Raw genomic sequence first — 19,308 nt, forward strand, 5'->3', positions numbered from 1 at the left:
GCTCTTATTGCCTTGCTATTGTTCGACGGAGGTATTCCTTGAAGTTAGAAATTCTCAGAAGTTTCCCGCAGACAGAAGTTCTTGTTTTGAAATTTTATATTTTGGTTAATGTTTATCAATTTTGTATTGCCCTTGTATAATTTTTGAGACAGTGTTGAATAATCCCTCCTGTGGTATCAGAAAGGAGAAGGAAGCGGGAAAGTATCATGAGCATATCAGGATACAATCTAACTCAACTGGACACAGTTACGAATCATTATTTGGCAGATTTCTTGACGAGACTGTAACAGCTGTCGATTTAGAGGATCCATATATACGGTAAGTTTTCATCTAAAAGTAAATTTTGTCATCCCCCAACCCGAGGGGGGGGGATGATTTTTGTACCCTGGGGATTAGAAATATAAGAATTTCGCAACCCATTTTTACACTTAATACGATGAATTTATTTATTTTTCCCTATAACTTATTTATTTTTCCCTATAACTTATTTATTTTCAAATTCAGCGAAGAAATCTCAATAAAGTTTTGCAGACGTGGGGGGGGGGGGGGCTTAAAATAAAGGACCAGTAGTATTATTGCAGATCAATTTTTAACCGACATTAAATAGAAATGAGAAAAATATTGAACAGAAAAATGATACGATTGTGGTCTCAACTTGCAAATGAAGTTGTATCGAAATCTGTTTTTAAAAAAACATTAAAAACACAACAAAAAATATTCTTGTGATGAGTTTGTTTATATTAACTGATTACTTCCAGATCTCATCATCAAATAGTAAACTTCCTACGCTGCTGTGAACTCCTTGTCAAGAAATGTAAGAAATTAAAACGAATCCGACTTCTTACTTCCAGGGATGAGAATAATAAGGAAAGGAATGGTAGATTAATTCTCCTTAAAAAAGTTAAGTTTTTGAAAAGAAGTATTTTCATGAAAAAGTCATAATTTTCTATCGCTTTTTGTTCTTCAAACTTCGAGAATCATGTTTTGGTGATGGTGGGGGGAGGGGGAGGGGTAATCATCGCAAGTATTAACCCCTGGCCTTATTTTAATCTATTGTCGGAGCAGGATGAACAAGAAAAGAAACTGAACGAGCTGAGGGAGAGCTTAGTTCAGAGGCAGGTTCATCTCCAGATTGAGTTCTCTAGTACACTTCACGATAGGTACTGCGTCAAAATTTCAATCCAGCTAAACCTGTGACTTTTCAATCTATATTTGGTTATATCAAAGGATGTAAAACGATTTTATAGACATCATCAAAGTAAAATAGTTTTCTAAAAGAGCACCTTTTTCCTTTTAACCCTAAACCTTTGGAAAACTAATATCCGCTGTATGGATGATTTGATTAATGTTTGACAATGTTGTCTGTGTAGGGAAATCCGGCTTGATACTGGATGGATAATAAAAATTGGACGAGGATTGGATATATTCAGGAACCAACATAATAATTATTTTTTTTTGTTTATAGAAATTTAGTTTTGTAAATGCTTAAAATTTAAGAACCTATATTTATTTCATTTTGATTAACTTGGATTAACTTATAAATTCTACCAATAGTTTACAATTTTACAAGAATAGTTGTCTTAGCGACAATTTGAAATGTATGCAACTTTTTCTAATTTGATTTTATGGGTGAGACATTTTTTAGAGGAAACAAATTAAACGGAGGCCGAATTTAAAGAATTTAAGCTGCGGCTTAAATTTGAGACGCGGCTCAAATATGGTTGGTTCCACTTAAAATTGTATTTAATGTTTTAAGATTTAAGTCGGTGCTCAATAGAAGCCTGTTTTTGGCGGATTTGAGACGGCTCAAATTCATTAAATTCTGACACGGATGTTTTTATACGTCTTGATGGAATGTCACGACATTTCACCCCTTTGTTACTAAAGGATTATTTTTTTGTTTCGTAATTGTGGGAAAAACTAAGAGGGTTTTTTTTTATGAAAGTGCTCAAATTCATCTTGCACCAGTCTAAAAGTTTTCTTTGATACATTTTTTTATTATTGAGAACATTTTTTTCATAACTTTTTCGTGTAGATCAATACACAAATATATGAGCCAGAGAAAAAACCGCAAAATAAATCTAGATTTGTATCAAAATATTCATCTTGAAACACTTTAATCAGAAACGCTAAAATCGAATAAAAAACCATTTATTATTAAACAAACAAAGCAAAAAATTGTTTTTTGGAAACATACTTTTTTAAATAAATGAAAAAAATTCAATTATCAAAAAACGTACAAATTACGGTATTCAGCGGTTCAAGACCCAAAATTTTAATGTTTTCTTTAATGACTGTTGCTGGTAATTTCCTACTTAATAATATTTTGCTGGTGACATTTTCGATGTCGCATATTCACCCTTTACCTTAATTATTGTGAGCATGGTTTAGAGCTCCTGAAGGTCGGATTGTTCTGGGATATTTTGACCTGGATCTCCGTCCTTGTCTGGAAACTACGGTGGATATATTCTTCAAGAAGGATAGATGATACCTCATCATTTACTGCTCACTTTATTACGAAGGGTAGATCCCGGACAGAGAACTGTATTTTTATATTATTCATTAATTGATTTCACAATTTCAGATTACAAGAAGATGTAATACAGAAGTACTTTTTAATCAACATTTCAAGGTAAACAGGTCCATAGATTTTCTTAAATATTTATCCATATCCCAATTTTATAACACTCCTTACTAATCACATATTCATTTCCTATAGTCTTTGAAAAAATATTAATGTTTAACCGATTTTTTTAAAAAATGCCAGCCAGGCATTATGAGGACATAATGAAGCTAGTGGACTGCTTTTGTAGCCGCTTAACACTGGCTACACTGTTGTAGTTTACGGTGACAAGAAGTAGGGACATAAAATAGATTCAATACCTATTTTGTGACCAATTTCGAAGAGCCAGCCTAAATTTGTCTTATGTCTTATGTTTTTGTTTTTGAAATGGTAGTTATGATATGTTATCAAGTTTTAGGGGAATTTTGGGAAATAAATGATTTTTAAGGAAAAATAATTGGGTTGTATTTAGTGTTCCACGATGTATGTATTCAGGTTTAGTGTCCCAGGATGAATATATTAAATGTTTAATGTCCCAGGATTTATGTATTTAGGTTTAGTTTACCAAGATGTATGTATTGAGGTTTTGTGTCTCAAGATGTATGTATTTAGATTTAGTGTCCCACAAGGGTGTATATTTTTCTGTATGAGCTTTCATTGTTTTTGGGGGAAAAAAATGAAGAAAAAAGGAAAAAGGGGGAAGGGAAGGGGAAAAGGAAAAAAGGGGAGGGTAAAAGGGAAAATGGGAAGGGGAAAGGTAAGGGAAAAGGTTAGGGAAAATGGGTAGAGGGAACGGAAAAATGGGAAGAGGGAAGGGGAAAAGAGGAAAGGGGCAAGAGGAAAGGGAAAAGAGAAAGGGTAGGGGGGAGGGGAAAAGGGGCAAAGAGAAGGGAAAAGCAAGAACAACAAAAAAAATTAACTATCAGAAATGCTTAAAGAAAAACTCAGGGCGGACCTTGAAGTTTATCTTTTTAGGGCACCAAAACGATCCATTATACTGCTAAAATCCAAAAGTTTTCTTTGCAATGGGTACCCTGCACCCCCCCTTTGCGCGCGCTTCAGAAACCTGTAAAATATACCTTACTTGTGGATTGGGGGGGGGGATGATCCTGAAAAGGGGGGGGGGCAAAAATTTGAGTCTCACACATAATATACACCCCTGGTCCCAAGATATATGTATTCAGGTTTAGTGTCCCAGGATGTATATTGTATTTGATATCATATCTGTTCGGTTCAATAGTATTAAACCTGTGTAAGAATTCCCATTATTACACGGTTCAGGAAAAAAAGTTTCAAATATTATTCGCTTCCAAGCGTTAATTAAGAATGCTTTTTATGGCACTGGGGTGTAGAATTTTCATTCTTTAACGCTCAGACCGCGTTAGAATGAAAATAATTAAACGGTTAGAGCTCCAAGCATTAAAGAATGGAAATTATTACTCTAGTTGAAGAATATTTATTTTTACACGCTCCTACGTTGAAGATTATTTGATCTCGTTTAAGAATTTCCATTATTACATTTTTTTCTTCATAAGATTATCGTATGCAGTGTTAGTGTCCCAAGATGTATATTTTCAGGTTTAGTGTCCCAAGATGTATATATTCAAGGTTAGTGTCCGAAGAAGATAAATATACTTATTACTTTGGTTTAGTGTCCCAAGATGACTGAAAGATGGAGAGAGGAGAGGGAGGATGAGCAAACCTTGGTAGGAAGAGAGGAGGATAAATCTACCAGTAGATACAGGTGGGTGGATAATAAACATTGAACCTGGATGATAAATCTACCAGTAGATGATACAGGTGGGTCGATAATAAACATTGAACCTAGAGGATAAATCTACCAGTAGATACAGGTGGGTGGATAATAAACATTAAACCTGGAGGATAAATCTACCAGTTGATACAGGTGGGTGGATAATAAACATTGAACCTAGAGGATAAATCTACCAGTAGATGATACAGGTGGGTGGATAATAAACATTGAACCTGGAGGATAAATCTACCAGTTGATACAGGTGGGTGGATAATAAACATTGAACCTAGAGGATAAATCTACCAGTAGATACAGGTGGGTGGATAGTAAACATTGAACCTGGAGGATAAATCTACCAGTAGATACAGATGGGTGGATAGTAAACATTGAACCTGGAGGATAAATCTACCAGTTGATACAGGTGGGTGGATAATAAACATTTAACCTAGAGGATAAATCTACCAGTTGATACAGGTGGTAGGATAATTAACATTGAACCTGGAGGATAAATTTACCAGTAGATACAGGTGGGAGGATAATTAACATTAAACCTGGAAAAAACTAACTTTACCACTGAGTAAATACAGGTTGGTTGGCTGTCTGGGAAGTTCAATAGGCCAGATTGGATACGGGTGGTGGACATTGTTCCTCTCTCCTACTGGTGGTCTGGGAGGTCCATAAAGAGGTCCTTCGCAGCTATATTATTAACGGTGGTGGGTCCTCTCCTCTGAAGGCGATCTGGGGATTCCATTTCGGGGGTCTTTTATGATTTTTGAAATTCTTATTCTTACTCTTGTTCATATTAAAGTAAACACTGGGCACTGTGGGTCCAGGGCAAGACGCAAGTTGGCATATTTTAGTAGGGGTGGTAGTGCGACAAAATTAAGAATGTACAGATAAATTTCCTAATCACTCCCCCCCCCCCAAAAAAAAAAATAATTATGCATACACGTTTAACAATTAATTTTTATTTTAGCTTTGAGTTTCCAAGTATAACAGAATGGTGGCAGAACCTGAACAAGCAGAGTGCAATCTCTGTTCTTGTACTTGGTAAGTTTTTTTTTTTTTGACTAATTTAAAAAGATATGTTTATAGATATCCATGAGATTTATTTATATATATCCTTGATATAAATTATAGATATCCATTATTTACGAGATCTCTTGATAGATATCCATGAGATTTATCGATTGATATTTATAAAAACTAAAAAAATCTCCGTGGTTATTATTTGATTAATTGATTCATCTGTCTAGTGTACGTGAACCTGATAAACTACATGGATCGGTCCACTGTGGCGGGTATGCTAGAAGAGATTAAACGGGACAAGGACTTCGATATAAAGAAGGACAAGTACCTCGGCCTACTCCAGACAGTGTTCGTGTTCTGCTACCTACTCTTCGCCCCTATCTTTGGGTATCTGGGGGATCGATACTCCAGAAAATGGATTCTGGGGATCGGAATAGGTAATTACAAGAACTGAATCCTAGTGATTGGAAACGGTATTTACAAGAACTGAAACCTAGCACTTGAAATATGCAATTAAGACTGAATCCTTAAATAGGAATAGGTAATTACAAGAACTGAATCCTAGGGATCGAAATAGTTAATTACAAGAACTGAATCCTAAGGATCGGAATAGTAAATTACAAGAACTGAATCCTAAGGATCGGAATAGGTAATTACAGGAACTGAATCCTAGGGATCAAAATAGGTAATTACAAGAACTGAATCCTAGGGATCGAAATAGGTATTACAAGAACTGAATCCTAAGGACTGGAATAGTTAATTACAAGAACTGAATCCTAGGGATCGAAATAGGTAATTTTAAGAGCTGAATCTTAGGGATCGGAATAGTTAATGACAAGAACTGAATCCTAGGGATCGAAATAGGTAATTTCAAGAACTGAATCCTAGGGATCGGAATAGTAAATTACAAGAACTGAATCCTAAGGATCGGAATAGGTAATTAAAAGAACTGAATTCCATGGATTGGAATAGTTAATTACAAGAACTAGATCCTAGAGATCAGAGAGCAAAGTAAGGGATTCCTGTCGTTGTGAAGAGTTCAGAATACGCTATAGATCAGAATATAACCTTTAAAAAAAAACATTTACGCCCCCTACTTTCATCCACGTGTTGTAATTGTTACTTTACTATAATTCTCCGTTTTTAGGATTCTGGAGTTTATCCACACTGATTGGCTCTTTCATGAAATCCTTCCCTGCCTTCCTTGTATTCCGAGCTCTAGTAGGAGTAGGAGAAGCGTCCTACTCAACTGTTGCTCCGGCAATCATATCCGATCTATTTGCTAAGGTAGATTTTTACTGCATGATTTTTTTTTTACAAATTGTTCTGGTAAAATATTTTTTACCTCTTTATGGTAATAACCCCACCCCACACCACCTCTTAAAAATATATTAAGCTGTATTTTTACGTGTTTTAGTAACATTTTATTAAAAACTTCTCTTTATTAGTTAAAATTATTATAGTTTTACGTGATTCTTGTTTAGGATGATAGATCTAGCGTGTTGGCTCTCTTCTACTTTGCTATTCCTGTTGGAACAGGTTTAGGATATATTGTTGGATCAGAGGTATCCGGAGCATTCGGAGATTGGAGGTAATCTAGAAAGAGAAGATTTAGTAATTGTTAACCTTATCCCAATTGGGACATATCTAATAGAGATTGGAGGGTGTCCCCCCCCCCCTCAATGATTTTGTTCTTATAGTTGAGATAGGGGATTGTAATGAATGTCCATAGTCCAACTTTTCAAGGTCAGCACATTAAAAACAAATTAGACCTAACTTAAAATATACGGGTGCTAGGGAGGTTTTAAAAATACACTATGCATCAAGAAAAAATATTTAGCAAAATTGTTCACGAAAAGTTAAAAAGAGAAGAATGTTGAGCGTTCTAGTGTAAGCTGTTTGAAAGTTATGGAGATAAAAACTGATAAGAATTAAAATCGTGATTCTAATTTAAATTGAAGCTGGAAATCAATTTTTCGCATACTTCTCGCTGATAGAAAAATATCGAATTAAATTTGTTTGGTTTTTTATATACGCACGATGAAAAGGATTGCTTGAAATGCCAAATGATAATAATTATAACATTAATAATAATAATAATAGTAGTAAAATCTAGGTGGGGGTTGCGAGTAACTCCAATAATGGGCGCTATCGCCGTATTTATGATAATATTCTTCATGACGGATCCTCCCCGAGGTAAAGCGGACGGATCACACCTTAAACCAACCAGTCCTGTCAGTGATGTCCGAGCTCTGGGTCGGAATAAGAGTTTTGTTCTCTCTACCATTGCTTTTACCTGTGTGACCTACTGCGCTGGTGCCATGATGTGGTGGGGACCTAACTTCGCATACGCAGGTTTTACTTACTCCTTACCATCCAGATTCTTATCTTCTTCTTTTTCCCAATTTTACCTTCACTTTATTGATATTTCTATATGTTTCCACTTCCTCTCCATTATTTATACCTCCTGTCTCGCCTATCCTACTTTTATATTCCGATCCCTTTATACTCGGATCAGATCCGTTCGTTCTGTACCCTGTCCGATCCCTTCTTACTTTCACCTTTAACACGCCAAATTCCTGCCAATTCCTTTGACACTCGTATTCTTCCCCTTATTACTCCGACCCTTTCCTACTCTTACTTTTATACTCCGATCCCTTCCTACTCTCACCTTTATACTCAGATCCGTTCGTACAGTTACTAATAGTCTGATCCCTTCCTACTCTCACCTTTATACTCAGATCGGTTCCTTCAGTTACCCTTAATAGTCCATTCCATTCCTACTCTCACCTTTAACACATTATTTCCTGCGAACTCTCACATTTGATAATCCTAACACCCATAACACTCAGACCCTTTCCTACTCTAACCTTTCTACTCCAATTCCTTCCTTCTCTCACTTTTAATACTTCGATCCCTTCCAACTCTCACATACATACTCAGATCCATTCCTACTCTGCCTTAATAATTCCTGCTTTTCCTTCTTTTATCTTGACACTAAACTCTTTCCTACTTTCTGTGCTGTTATTTTCTCCTTACTACTTTTATTAATTCCGAGCTTCCTTTCTGTTCGTTCCCGTTCAGGACTCAGTTCCAAATTTAGTTTTTTCGTTACCAGTTTAGTATCTGTATTATTACTTCAGGAGCTAAATCAGCATGTGGGAACAAGGCTGGGTGTAGCGCTATAACCCTGGAGTCTATCAGCTACAAGTTTGGTATTGTAATGACCCTTTCCGGACTTCTGGGTGTTCCGGTCGGATCATATGCTTCACAAATGCTTAGACATCAGGTACAAACCTTGGCCTTAGTTAAACTTCATTTTTCAAAGCTAATTCCATTTTCTTTACTTCATTTTGTTCTTTTCTGTACTTGTGATTCGTTATTTTGTTAAGATCCTTTCTTATATTGGAGCATGCTCTCCTTGATTTGCTTGCTATTTTTGGTCACTGCTTAAAATTAATTTTTTGCCATTTTCCATGATTTTGCATAACTTTATTAAAATATAAATTTTCAAGTTTCTGATTTTTTAAGTTTCCCAATGCGGATCCCCTGGTTTGTGGATTTACTCTTCTCAGCTCTGTTCCTGTTCTTTTCTTTGGTTTCTTTTCAGCTGACTATTCGCTTCCAGTCTGCTATGCGCTAACTTTCTTTGCAGGTAAAGTTTGTGCGCATCAGGAAATATCTCAGATTTTTGTGTTGAATGATATCCGAATTCTTCGCGGTTTCCTTTTTTCCCCTATCATTCTTTGTGAAAATTGCTCTAGGACGTATACATGAGGTTGGTATTTGGTTAAGCCCCTTGCCGGTATATCGAAAACTCTTGTTCTAGGGGGATGGAGGCCTCTATCCTGGACAAAATCTTGTTTACTCCTCAGATTGGCTTAGCAGATTAAAATTGCATCCTAACTTTTGTTGCTAGCTAAAGAAAATACAAATAATATGATAAAATTGAAAACACTTTGAGGGTTTATTGTAGTGCTAAGTTACATTATCCCCCTTAGTTTTAGGGAAGCACACTTGTAAACTATATCTATTAAACAATGATTATATTTGAAGGGTTGCTACTGAACGCAAACTGGAGTATTGTAAGTGATATGACCCTGTATATAGTCATTCCTCCCAGACGATCGATTGCATCCGCTACACAGATACTGGTAAACCTTTCAATTAAAATTAAGAGATAAAGAATCATAAATAATATTTTCTTAAATGCTCCGATCCTTGGATTCTTGAATTAATCTGGATGAAATTTAGAAACATAAAATCCATCATTAAAGTATCATAATCCATAAAACATGCCAGAAGTATCATTATTCATAAAACATGTCACAAGTATCATAATCCAGAAAACATGCCACAAGTATCATTATTCAGAAAACATGTCACAAGTAGCATAATCCAGAAAAAATGTCACAAGTATCATAATCCATAAAACATGCCACAAGAATCATAATCCATAAAACATGCAACAAGTATCATTATTCATAAAACATGTCACAAGTATCATTATTCATAAAACATGTCACAAGTATCATAATCCAGAAAACATGCCACAAGTATCATTATTCAGAAAACATCTCACAAGTAGCATAATCCAGAAAACATGCCACAAGTATCATTATTCAGAAAACATGTCACAAGTAGCATAATCCAGAAAACATGTCACAAATATCATTATTCACAAAACATGTCACAAGTTTCATTATTCATAAAACATGTCACAAGTAGCATAATCCAGAAAACATGCCACAAGTATCATTATTCACAAAACATGTCACAAGTATCATAATCCATAAAACATGTCACAAGTATCATAATCCATAAAACATGTCACAAGTATCATAATCCATAAAACATGTCAATACAATAGTTTAACTCAAATTTCTACATCTTATTTCTGCATCCATTTTATCTAAATCGTTTAGGTTTCTCATCTTTTTGGTGACGCAATATCTCCGTACTTGGTGGGAGCCATGGCTGACGCATTTAAACCCTATCTGCGTAACGCTAGTGGAACTCCTTCTGGGTTCACGGATTCGTACTCAATGACCCCTGAGGAGTACGGAGTAGAGTTTAAAGCTCTTCAGTATTCTCTCTTCTCCTGCTGCTTTGCTCAGGTTAATATGTTTTATTAAAGGGTCTATAAGCGTAAGTTCAAGTGATCGTCCATGTAAAGGCGTCAATGTCCGATTCTCAAAGGTACTCTGGTCCCTTTAAAGAGACAGACCGGCTATGTAAGTTAGTTGAACTGAGTATGCAGTGTTGTGGAAAGCTTCTTTATGATTCATTTGAGGTATATAAAACTTTTAAAGATCTGTAAATCCTGAGTTTGAGCGCAAATTCGACGTTCAAAACTTCTACTTTGGGGGTGGATACGTTTTCAGAATCGGTTTTTTTATTATTAAATAACGACGACAAAAATTGTTAACAGAACTTTACAGTGAACTAATTAGTTGTTTAGGAACCGGTTTAGCAAATAAAAATTAATCTTATCATTGAAAATAAGTAATCTTGTTCAATTATTAGTTTCTATTTTCTCGTTATTCTGGTTTCTCATTATTCACAAAGATTTTCTGCAGATTTTCTGGAATTATCATCGAAAAAACGACATTTGAAGAATTTGTAGAAATCTGCGAATAAAATCAAAGAAAATAAGAAATTCAATATAATGATGAAAACGAAATAATTGATTTATAATAATTGATTTATTGACAAATTTCTTTTGAGAAATATTATCCGAACCATCTAATTAGATTACTGTATGATTTTTACTCTATTTGTCATCGTTGTTTTTTAGTAATTTAAAAAAAACCGATTATTAAAACGTATCCACCTCCAAAGACAAAGTAGGAGTTTTGAACGTCGAATTTGCGCTCAAACTCAGGATTTAATAGATCTTTAAACCTTTATCAGATCAATCATGTGGAAAATATTATCGTTTTTTAAATCAATAATTTCTATTCATGTTTCCCTGCAGAGGAATGCGCAAGTCACTTTAGTAGAGAAACCAAAATAAAAAATAACCAGTTTCAAATTTAGAAATTATGAACATTGAGACTAATATTACTTGATCAGACAAAGCTTTTAAGGACACCGTTCTGAATCGGGCATTGCCATCTTTGCGTGGAGGTTCACTTGAAATTACGCTTAGAGGAACTTGACACTTGTCACACACTCAAATTTTCGAATATTTATATTTTTTCAACCTTTGAAATTTCAAACTGAATTCTGCGAGGTTAAATATTTCAAGTCTGAAATCTGAAAGGTTTAAACAATTAGGTTGTACAGATTTGAGTTTTCGGAAGGTAGAGTGCTCAGTTACTTTTCTGGCGATATCACTTTAAGTTAACCCACATTATGCGCCCGGGTTGCCATTTAATGATCCCGACTGACCACCAGGAATATCAGATCTTAAAAAGTGAGAACAAAATTACAATGAAGTATAGAACTTTTTTACTTTGTGAGGGTCTAATATTTCATTGAATTCCATATTGATCCTTCACGAATAACATTAATAATTGTTTTTACTTTTTTGATAGTTTTTATTCTAATTTAATTTGCAGGCATTGGGTGCTCTGTTTTTCATGATAATGTCCTGGTATATTCTTGATGATAAGAATGCCGCTGAGCGACAGATACACTCCAACCAAACCATACCAGAGGATGAGGAGGGAGGGGAGGAGGAGGAGGGAGGAGGACCTATATTCCGAGGAGCAAGAGAGGATGTCCTCGCGACGGAGGAATAATAATTCGATCTGATTTAAGTTTGTAAAACTGTTTTACAAGATATTTTACGACCAGGCTCGGTGTTCTGCCGAACTTGCGTACAAATGAGTTGAATTCTGCATAAAATTAAACTTAATATGACTCCCCTGTTGTATACCCTTGCCATAATCTAAACTTAATCGAATAATTGATTTAAAATAAATATTTGATTTATTGAAATTTTATAAATATAACATATACGTCTTGTACAAACTCGACCAGATGCTAGATGTTAAAAGATACAAAATTATATATTTTTAAACTAAAAACCTGTTTGACTTATCCGAGGGAAATTAGAGTTTAGCATCAAGACTCACAGTTTCAGTTCATGTTGGAAATCTATAATAATCGTACTTTGACCATATTTGTACTGAAGGCTGAACTTCTTTATTTACAGCGCTAAGCTTTAGTAGTAGTTGGAACTACTGCCGTTTGAACTATTGGCTTTTTAAACAATTGGTCGTTTGAACTATTGCACTTAGTACCGCGTGTAGTAGTTCAAGGGACCAATAGTTAAAACGATAACATTCTGTGCGCATTTGAACTATTTTTTTTGCTCATTGGAACTATTAGCAAAAATAGTTCAACTGAGCCGAAAAATATATATAGTTAAAATGAGCAAAAAAGTTTAAATAAGCCAAAAAATAGTTAAATTGAGCCAAAAAATAGTTAAAATTAGCAACAAAAAAATAGTTAAAATGAGCAAAAAAATAGTTCTGATGAGCAATAAATAGTTCAAATGAGCAAAAAAAAGTTTAAATGAGCAAAAAATAGTTCATATGAGCAAAAACATAGATCAAATGAGCCATACAAATATTTGACCAATAATTGATATTATCCAAAAAATCAAATGATACAAAAATATTTAGTTCAAATGAGCTAAAAAATAGTTGCTCATTTGAACTAACTTTTTGATTCATTTTAAAATATTTTTTTGCCTATTTGAACTATTCTTTTGCTCATTTGAACTATTTGTTTTGCTCATTTAAAAGCTATGTTTTAGTTAATGACGGTCAATAGTTCAAATGATCAATAGTTCAAACGGCAGTAGTTCAAATGCGGATCCACTCTCTAGACTAATGAAAATTAGCGAGCAAATGCAAATTAATATATGATAATAAGTTGAAATACGTGTGTTATCTATATTGTATGTGAATTTTATTTCCCCATCGCAGAATAAATATAAAACGGGGAAATATGTCCTTTTATAATTCGTCCCCTCTCCCATGGATTTTAATCTGAACTTAAAGTAAAAATGTTTTGGAAAAAATTAAAAATAAATTTGAATACACCTAAAATTCCAAACGTTTAAAGAATATCCAGCCCTGAAATAAATTGCTTGTCAAGAATGTAACACTGAAACTGTGAGTTTAGTTTGTATGATAGGATACTGGGGACTGGGGACATTGTAAGATTTTATACATTAATAATATTTTATTCATTTTTTATAATTTCTGTCAGCAACTGAGTTTACTTGTTAAACTAGACTATAGAAGGGACTGTAGACGCCATTTTAATTTTTAAATAGGGACTATTCGCATGTTTGATTCACAAAGGTACACTGCAAAGGTACACTGAAAATCTATATCTGACCAGCAAATTCACTTTTCCTCAAAATGTGGAAATCTTAAGCATTCTTGAGAGTATTGTGAATGGAACATGTTAGTCCACAGTCCCTTAAAGGGGTTTAAACTACTGTGCATAATGTAAGTTAATTTAATTATTATTTAGATTTAGGTCGATTTTTATATTTCATAAATCATCCATTGTTTCAACCCAAACTCATAAATTGTTGGGCATTCCATGTCATCATTGTATGTGTCAGAATTTTATCAAATTTCCAAACTTAAAATGTTAATATAAATATTGGAAAATAATTTTCTAGTTTATAATATGAGCTTTGATCATCTTGTCGTAATCCTTCCTTGAGTAATCATGCGTACTATAATTATTTTTGATATTATTGTCAATAAAAAAGTTAATTCAGCTTTGTGATATCTTATGTTTTTTTTATGACAAAGGAAAAAATAATTAATTCCATAAAATGTGTTGAATATGACAAAAGCAAAATTAAAATATATTCGGCTAAATTTTGTATCGTAATTTTACCTTTTATTCTAGCGTGTACCATGTAACCGTTTGCCCTATTTATTTTCTTTAAATCTGACCTTTTTCAGAGGTTATGGATGATGACTCAGAGGAAGATAACTGGATAGAGATGGACGAGGACGAATGGGAGGGGAAGCAGGTCATCGTGGGGATCTGTGCCATGGAGAAGAAAACCCATTCTAAACCCATGACGGAGATCCTGACCAGACTTGAGGAGTTTGAATACATCAAGACAGTAATCTTTCCAGAGTCTGTTATTCTAAAGGATCCTGTTGAAGATTGGCCGGTTTGTGATTGCTTGATTGCGTTTCATTCCGTTGGATTTCCTCTGGATAAATCCATAGCGTATGCTAAACTCCGTCAACCCTTCATTATAAACAACCTGGCAGCTCAGTTTGATATCCAGGACCGGAGACAGGTTTACAATATTCTTTCTACGGAGAGGATTGAGCTCCCACGGTATACAGTCCTGGATAGGGACGGACCCGTTATGCCGGACTTTGAGGAGGATGACGATCATGTTGTAGTGAACGGAGTTACGTTTAACAAACCTTTTGTTGAGAAGCCGGTAGATGCTGAGGATCATAATATTATAATCTACTATCCTGCATCTGCTGGAGGAGGATCTCAAAGACTGTTTAGAAAGATTGGAAGTCGGAGCTCGGTTTATTCTCCGGAGTCTAGTGTGCGTAAGGTTGGATCATACATCTATGAAGACTTTATGGCTACAGATGGAACTGATGTTAAAGTATATACAGTTGGACCGGACTACGCGCACGCAGAAGCACGCAAATCCCCTGCGCTTGATGGGAAGGTTGAAAGAAACTCTGAGGGTAAAGAGGTTCGATATCCTGTTATCCTTTCCAACAAGGAGAAACTAATTGCAAGGAAGGTTTGTTTAGCTTTTAAACAAATGGTGTGTGGATTTGATCTGCTCAGGGCAAATGGTAAATCTTACGTTTGTGATGTTAATGGATTTTCGTTTGTTAAAAACAGTTACAAATATTACGATGATTGTGCTAAGATTCTGGGAAATATGATTTTAAGAGAGCTAGCACCAGCTCTTCATATACCCTGGACAATGCCGTTCCAGCTTGATGATCCTCCGATAGTTCCAACAACTGTTGGTAAAATGATGGAACTCCGTTGTGTTGTTGCTGTTATTAGACACGGAGACAGGACTCCCAAACAGAAGATGAAACTGGAAGTTAGACATCCAAAGTTTTTTGATATCTTCGAGCGAATGGACGGATACAAGACGGGTCACGTTAAACTGAAGAAACCGAACCATCTCCAAGAAGTTCTAGATATAGTCAGGTTCCTACTCAAAGAGATAGAGAAGGGTGGAGGCAGTAACGAAGTGATTGAAGAGAAGAAAACTAAACTGGAGCAGGTTAGATACGTCCTAGAAATGTACGGACATTTCTCCGGTATTAATCGTAAAGTTCAGCTTAAATATCAGCCAAAGGGTCGTCCTAACTCTACCAGCAGTGAGGACGACTGTCCCAAAGATCCAAGCCTTCTCTTGATCCTGAAGTGGGGCGGAGAATTAACTCCCAATGGACGGATCCAAGCGGAGGAACTTGGAAAGGTTTTCCGTTGTATGTATCCTGGAGGTCAGGATCTCCTGATAGGAGGCCTACCTCCTGCCACAGATTCTCCGGATGATAGATCTACCAGAGCTACTTCAATGTCGAATGGAGAATTTTCCGGGACTCAAGGTTTGGGTTTCCTCCGGCTCCATTCTACATACAGACATGATCTTAAGATCTATGCTAGCGATGAAGGTAGGGTTCAGATGACCGCTGCCGCATTTGCAAAAGGTCTGCTAGCTCTAGAGGGAGAGCTTACTCCAATCCTGGTTCAGATGGTGAAATCTGCAAATACCAACGGTCTTCTAGACAATGATTGTGAACAATCCAAGTACACAACATTAAACAAGGTAAAATCTAAACTTCATGAGATCCTGCAGCAGGACGGAGACTTCAGCCTTGATGATGAGAAAGATCTGAATCCTGGAAACAAGATATCTGTTGAGAACGCGTTGCGGTTTATTGGTAACCCTGTAAAGTGTTGCAAGCACGTGTACAGTTTGATCCAGGAGCTAAATATATTGATCCCTCTGCTCCAGGAGGAACACGGAGGTCAGCAGGTTCTTTATCATAGTGAAACCTGGGACCTCATGGCTCGACGCTGGGCGAAACTGGAGAAAGATTTTCTTCCCAAACATGGAGACTTTGATATCTCCAAGATTCCTGATATCTATGATTGTATCAAGTATGATGTTCAGCATAATAGATCCATTCTTGAACCTGGTCCTGCCTGGAACACGGCTATCCAGCTCTATACCTATGTTAAGAACTTGGCTGACGTGGTTATCCCCCAGGAGTACGGGATCAATATTGAGGAGAAGCTAACCATATCCCAGGGTATCTGTACCCCGCTCCTTAAGAAGATACGAGCTGATCTGCAGAGGAACGTAAACGGAGGGGGAAGTAAGGAGGATGAAGACGGAACAGTAAACAGGTTGAACCCCAGGTACAGCAGCGGGGTCAGCTCACCTGGGAGACATGTTAGAACTAGATTATATTTCACTTCAGAATCCCATATTCATTCTCTTCTCACGGTTCTCATGCACGGTGGACTAGTGAAGGGTGGAGATGAGCAGTGGACCCGAGCTATGGAATATGTATCTCTAGTCTCCGAACTCAACTATATGACCCAGATTGTAATCATGTTGTATGAAGACCCTACCAAGGATCCGAGCTCCGAGGAAAGGTTTCATGTTGAGCTACACTTCTCTCCCGGTGTGAACTGTTGTGTGGATAAAGATCTTCCTCCTGGTCCTGGTTTCAGACCTCACTCAAGGAATAACGAGCATATACCTGTTATTGCAGGACGTGGAAGACAAGAGGGACAAGAACATTCTAGGCGTCTTAAACCTCTTCCTTCCTTCAGAGAGTCCGAGGAAACCAGCCCAACCTCCGATCAGATCCGGATACCGTCCAACGTTGATTCAATCCTTGATCTACATCCTCCTACTCCTAAACCCAAGACACAATCCAAACGACTAGAGGAGGGACGACCCAGATCATTGGAGCATGAATCCCAGATAACCAATCTTGAGACTCCCTCTCCTGTATGTCACAGTACTCTGGAAAAACGAGGGCACCGAGGTTCCCTCCCTGGAAATAAGATGACTAACTATCTCAAGTTCCTCCAGGAGTTAGCACTTCGTCAACCCAGTAACTCAATAGCGTCGCATCTTTTCTCTACAGCAGTCATATCTGGATCCTCGTCCGTCCCAAATCTACAGAGTAATGGGACTGGAGACACGAGGAATGACTATCCTGGGATCAGGTCCCTGGAGACTTTACACAACTCCTTGAGCTTGAGACAGCTTGACACCTTCCTGGGGAACATTACTGCAGGGAGTAATGGAAAGAACGGAGTCAATGATTAGGTAATTTTATGGTTTAAATTCCTTTTTTAAATGTCTAAGCAAGTTCTACAGTGATAACCAAAAAATTGTGGAATAGGAAAAACGACAATAAAGCAAGTGTTTTTAATGTTGTTGCAAAGCTAATAATTTTACGAGTAACTCACTAATTAAGTGAAATAAGTCTGTTTACACTGCACACATGCTCTGTCTCATGTTCATTCAACGACTATTTAAAGTCATAATTTGAGTCTAACAGTTATCTTCCTTTTCCATAGTTTTCTGGTTCTCACTGTAATTCTTTCTATTTTCTAGGTGGATTCAGTAATGATGTCTTCAGATGTAAAACTAACTCCAATCCAAGATCTTCAAGATATCTACTATTTTATTAATTTTCATGTGTCTTTAATTTGGCATCCATAGCTAACTAAAGCGCTGTGTTTAATCTTTTTATTTACATAACTACAAAAACTAGATTTTATCCGATTAAACTCGAGGTTTAACACGGTTGAACCCTGAAGATGAATCTTGGTTTAAGATTTAACTGGAAAACTATATCTAGAAAACCTGAAATCCGGGTTTGTCAATTACTTCGTTAACCTTCTTCGTTCTTAAGATTATTATTCATATTTATGTTCATAATTCAAGGAAATAAAGATCTTGAAGTATATTCAGTTGATGTTGTAAGAATACGACATTATTGTTCAATTGTTTTGTAAAATTATCGTACTTACTTTATTTCAATTCACATCTTTTGTAAATTGAATTTCGTTACGTTGGTAATAGTATAAATAAGCAATATTTAATTTTTCAGTCAATATAGTTATTTTTCTCAAACTTTGATTTAATTGTATTGTAAAATAAACTTTAAATTGCAAAGTTTATTAATTTAACCTTTAAGAATATTTGCAAAATTTGTAAATGTAAACCCTGTTCGAAATAATATATTTTGTTGTTTTTTAGTTGCATAACATATATATTTATAATTTCCTTATTGCACTTGACAATAAAATTTATTGTTATAATACTTAATTGAGATAGAATGAATCGGCATTTTTCTAAATCTGGAGGGATAACATAGTTCACTAGCTATACAGTGAATCCCATGAAACTGTGGAATAAGAAGACGATATTTAAATGGAATTTTAAGTGACCCTTCATTCATTGAGAGGCATGTCCGATTCAAACCGTCAGCTGATCAAGGATGGATTAGATATCCTTAAAGGTATTTAATTGTGGTTTCTCTGTAAAGAACATTTGCGGATTTTTGGCCTAGATAGAGAAGGAATGAAATTGTCAGAATTCAACATGTCTGAAGTTAGAAAAACTACGATATCTTCCACATAATTGGTCAGATAACAGTTTAAATACCGCCGTTGTAAATCTTTAAATGGAGGGTCATTAATATGAGTATTTAATGTTTCATAATTTCAAAATTAATAATAATTTGAGTCTAACAACCATCTTCCTTTTTCACAGTTGTTTTGGGTCTCATTGTACATATACTGGAAATTTTTGAACTTTTTATAATTTTAATTGTGTGTGTACTTTTTCCTTACTTTCAATATTTCATGAGAGTGAGACACTCTCACAACATGTCTGATCAGGAGTGTTTTATACCATATCCACAATTTTACTATTATGGGTGGA

General features: G+C 35.7%; 3 protein-coding genes and 1 long non-coding RNA gene across 5 annotated transcripts in view; all 4 read left to right on the top strand.

Annotated features, from left to right (window-relative positions):
• Positions 1-2,585, top strand: part of LOC111699157 (MIT domain-containing protein 1) — a 3,821-nt gene extending 1,236 nt beyond the window's left edge. The window contains exons 4-8 of the mRNA XM_023469752.1: positions 181-318; positions 759-867; positions 1,066-1,160; positions 1,371-1,430; positions 2,392-2,585. Of these exons, the coding sequence (XP_023325520.1) occupies positions 181-318; positions 759-867; positions 1,066-1,160; positions 1,371-1,430; positions 2,392-2,488 (499 nt within the window). The 3' untranslated portion in view covers positions 2,489-2,585. The remainder of the gene's footprint in view (positions 1-180; positions 319-758; positions 868-1,065; positions 1,161-1,370; positions 1,431-2,391) is intronic.
• LOC111699156 (protein spinster) lies at positions 2,552-12,317 on the top strand. Of its 2 annotated transcripts, none has more exons than XM_023469751.1 (12): positions 2,552-2,632; positions 4,210-4,307; positions 5,293-5,366; positions 5,573-5,782; positions 6,493-6,632; positions 6,830-6,936; positions 7,462-7,700; positions 8,489-8,634; positions 8,877-9,000; positions 9,402-9,499; positions 10,271-10,462; positions 11,909-12,317. In XM_023469751.1, exons 2-12 carry the CDS (start codon positions 4,225-4,227, stop codon positions 12,089-12,091), a joined length of 1,596 nt encoding a protein of 531 aa, XP_023325519.1. In that variant the 5' UTR covers positions 2,552-2,632; positions 4,210-4,224; the 3' UTR covers positions 12,092-12,317. The 2 variants fall into 2 exon arrangements, with proteins under 2 accessions (XP_023325519.1, XP_023325518.1); XM_023469750.1 differs by having other exon boundaries at positions 4,216-4,307.
• Positions 12,318-12,812: 495 nt separating this feature from the next.
• Positions 12,813-13,987, top strand: LOC111699158 (uncharacterized). The gene is made up of 2 exons (XR_002764696.1): positions 12,813-13,257; positions 13,497-13,987. It is a non-coding gene; the product is annotated as an uncharacterized LOC111699158 (long non-coding RNA).
• A 161-nt stretch (positions 13,988-14,148) lies between these two features.
• On the top strand, positions 14,149-18,328 carry LOC111699159 (inositol hexakisphosphate and diphosphoinositol-pentakisphosphate kinase). The gene is made up of 2 exons (XM_023469753.1): positions 14,149-17,682; positions 17,974-18,328. Exon 1 carries the CDS (start codon positions 14,293-14,295, stop codon positions 17,680-17,682), a length of 3,390 nt encoding a protein of 1,129 aa, XP_023325521.1. The 5' UTR covers positions 14,149-14,292; the 3' UTR covers positions 17,974-18,328.
• The last annotated feature ends 980 nt before the right edge of the window (positions 18,329-19,308 follow it).

The sequence above is a fragment of the Eurytemora carolleeae genome, unplaced genomic scaffold (assembly GCF_000591075.1).
Source record: "Eurytemora carolleeae unplaced genomic scaffold, Eaff_2.0 scaffold37, whole genome shotgun sequence".
Classification (NCBI taxonomy): domain Eukaryota; kingdom Metazoa; phylum Arthropoda; class Copepoda; order Calanoida; family Temoridae; genus Eurytemora; species Eurytemora carolleeae.

Coding starts and splice junctions, on each gene's coding strand:
- LOC111699156 (XM_023469751.1), top strand. CDS start 4,225: ATGACTGAAAGATGGAGAGAGGAGAGGGAGGATGAGCAAACCTTGGTA. Junction 4,308..5,292: donor AAATCTACCAGTAGATACAG/GTGGGTGGATAA, acceptor TTTTTATTTTAG/CTTTGAGTTTCCAAGTATAA. Junction 9,001..9,401: donor TGCGCTAACTTTCTTTGCAG/GTAAAGTTTGTG, acceptor TTATATTTGAAG/GGTTGCTACTGAACGCAAAC.
- LOC111699159 (XM_023469753.1), top strand. CDS start 14,293: ATGGATGATGACTCAGAGGAAGATAACTGGATAGAGATGGACGAGGAC.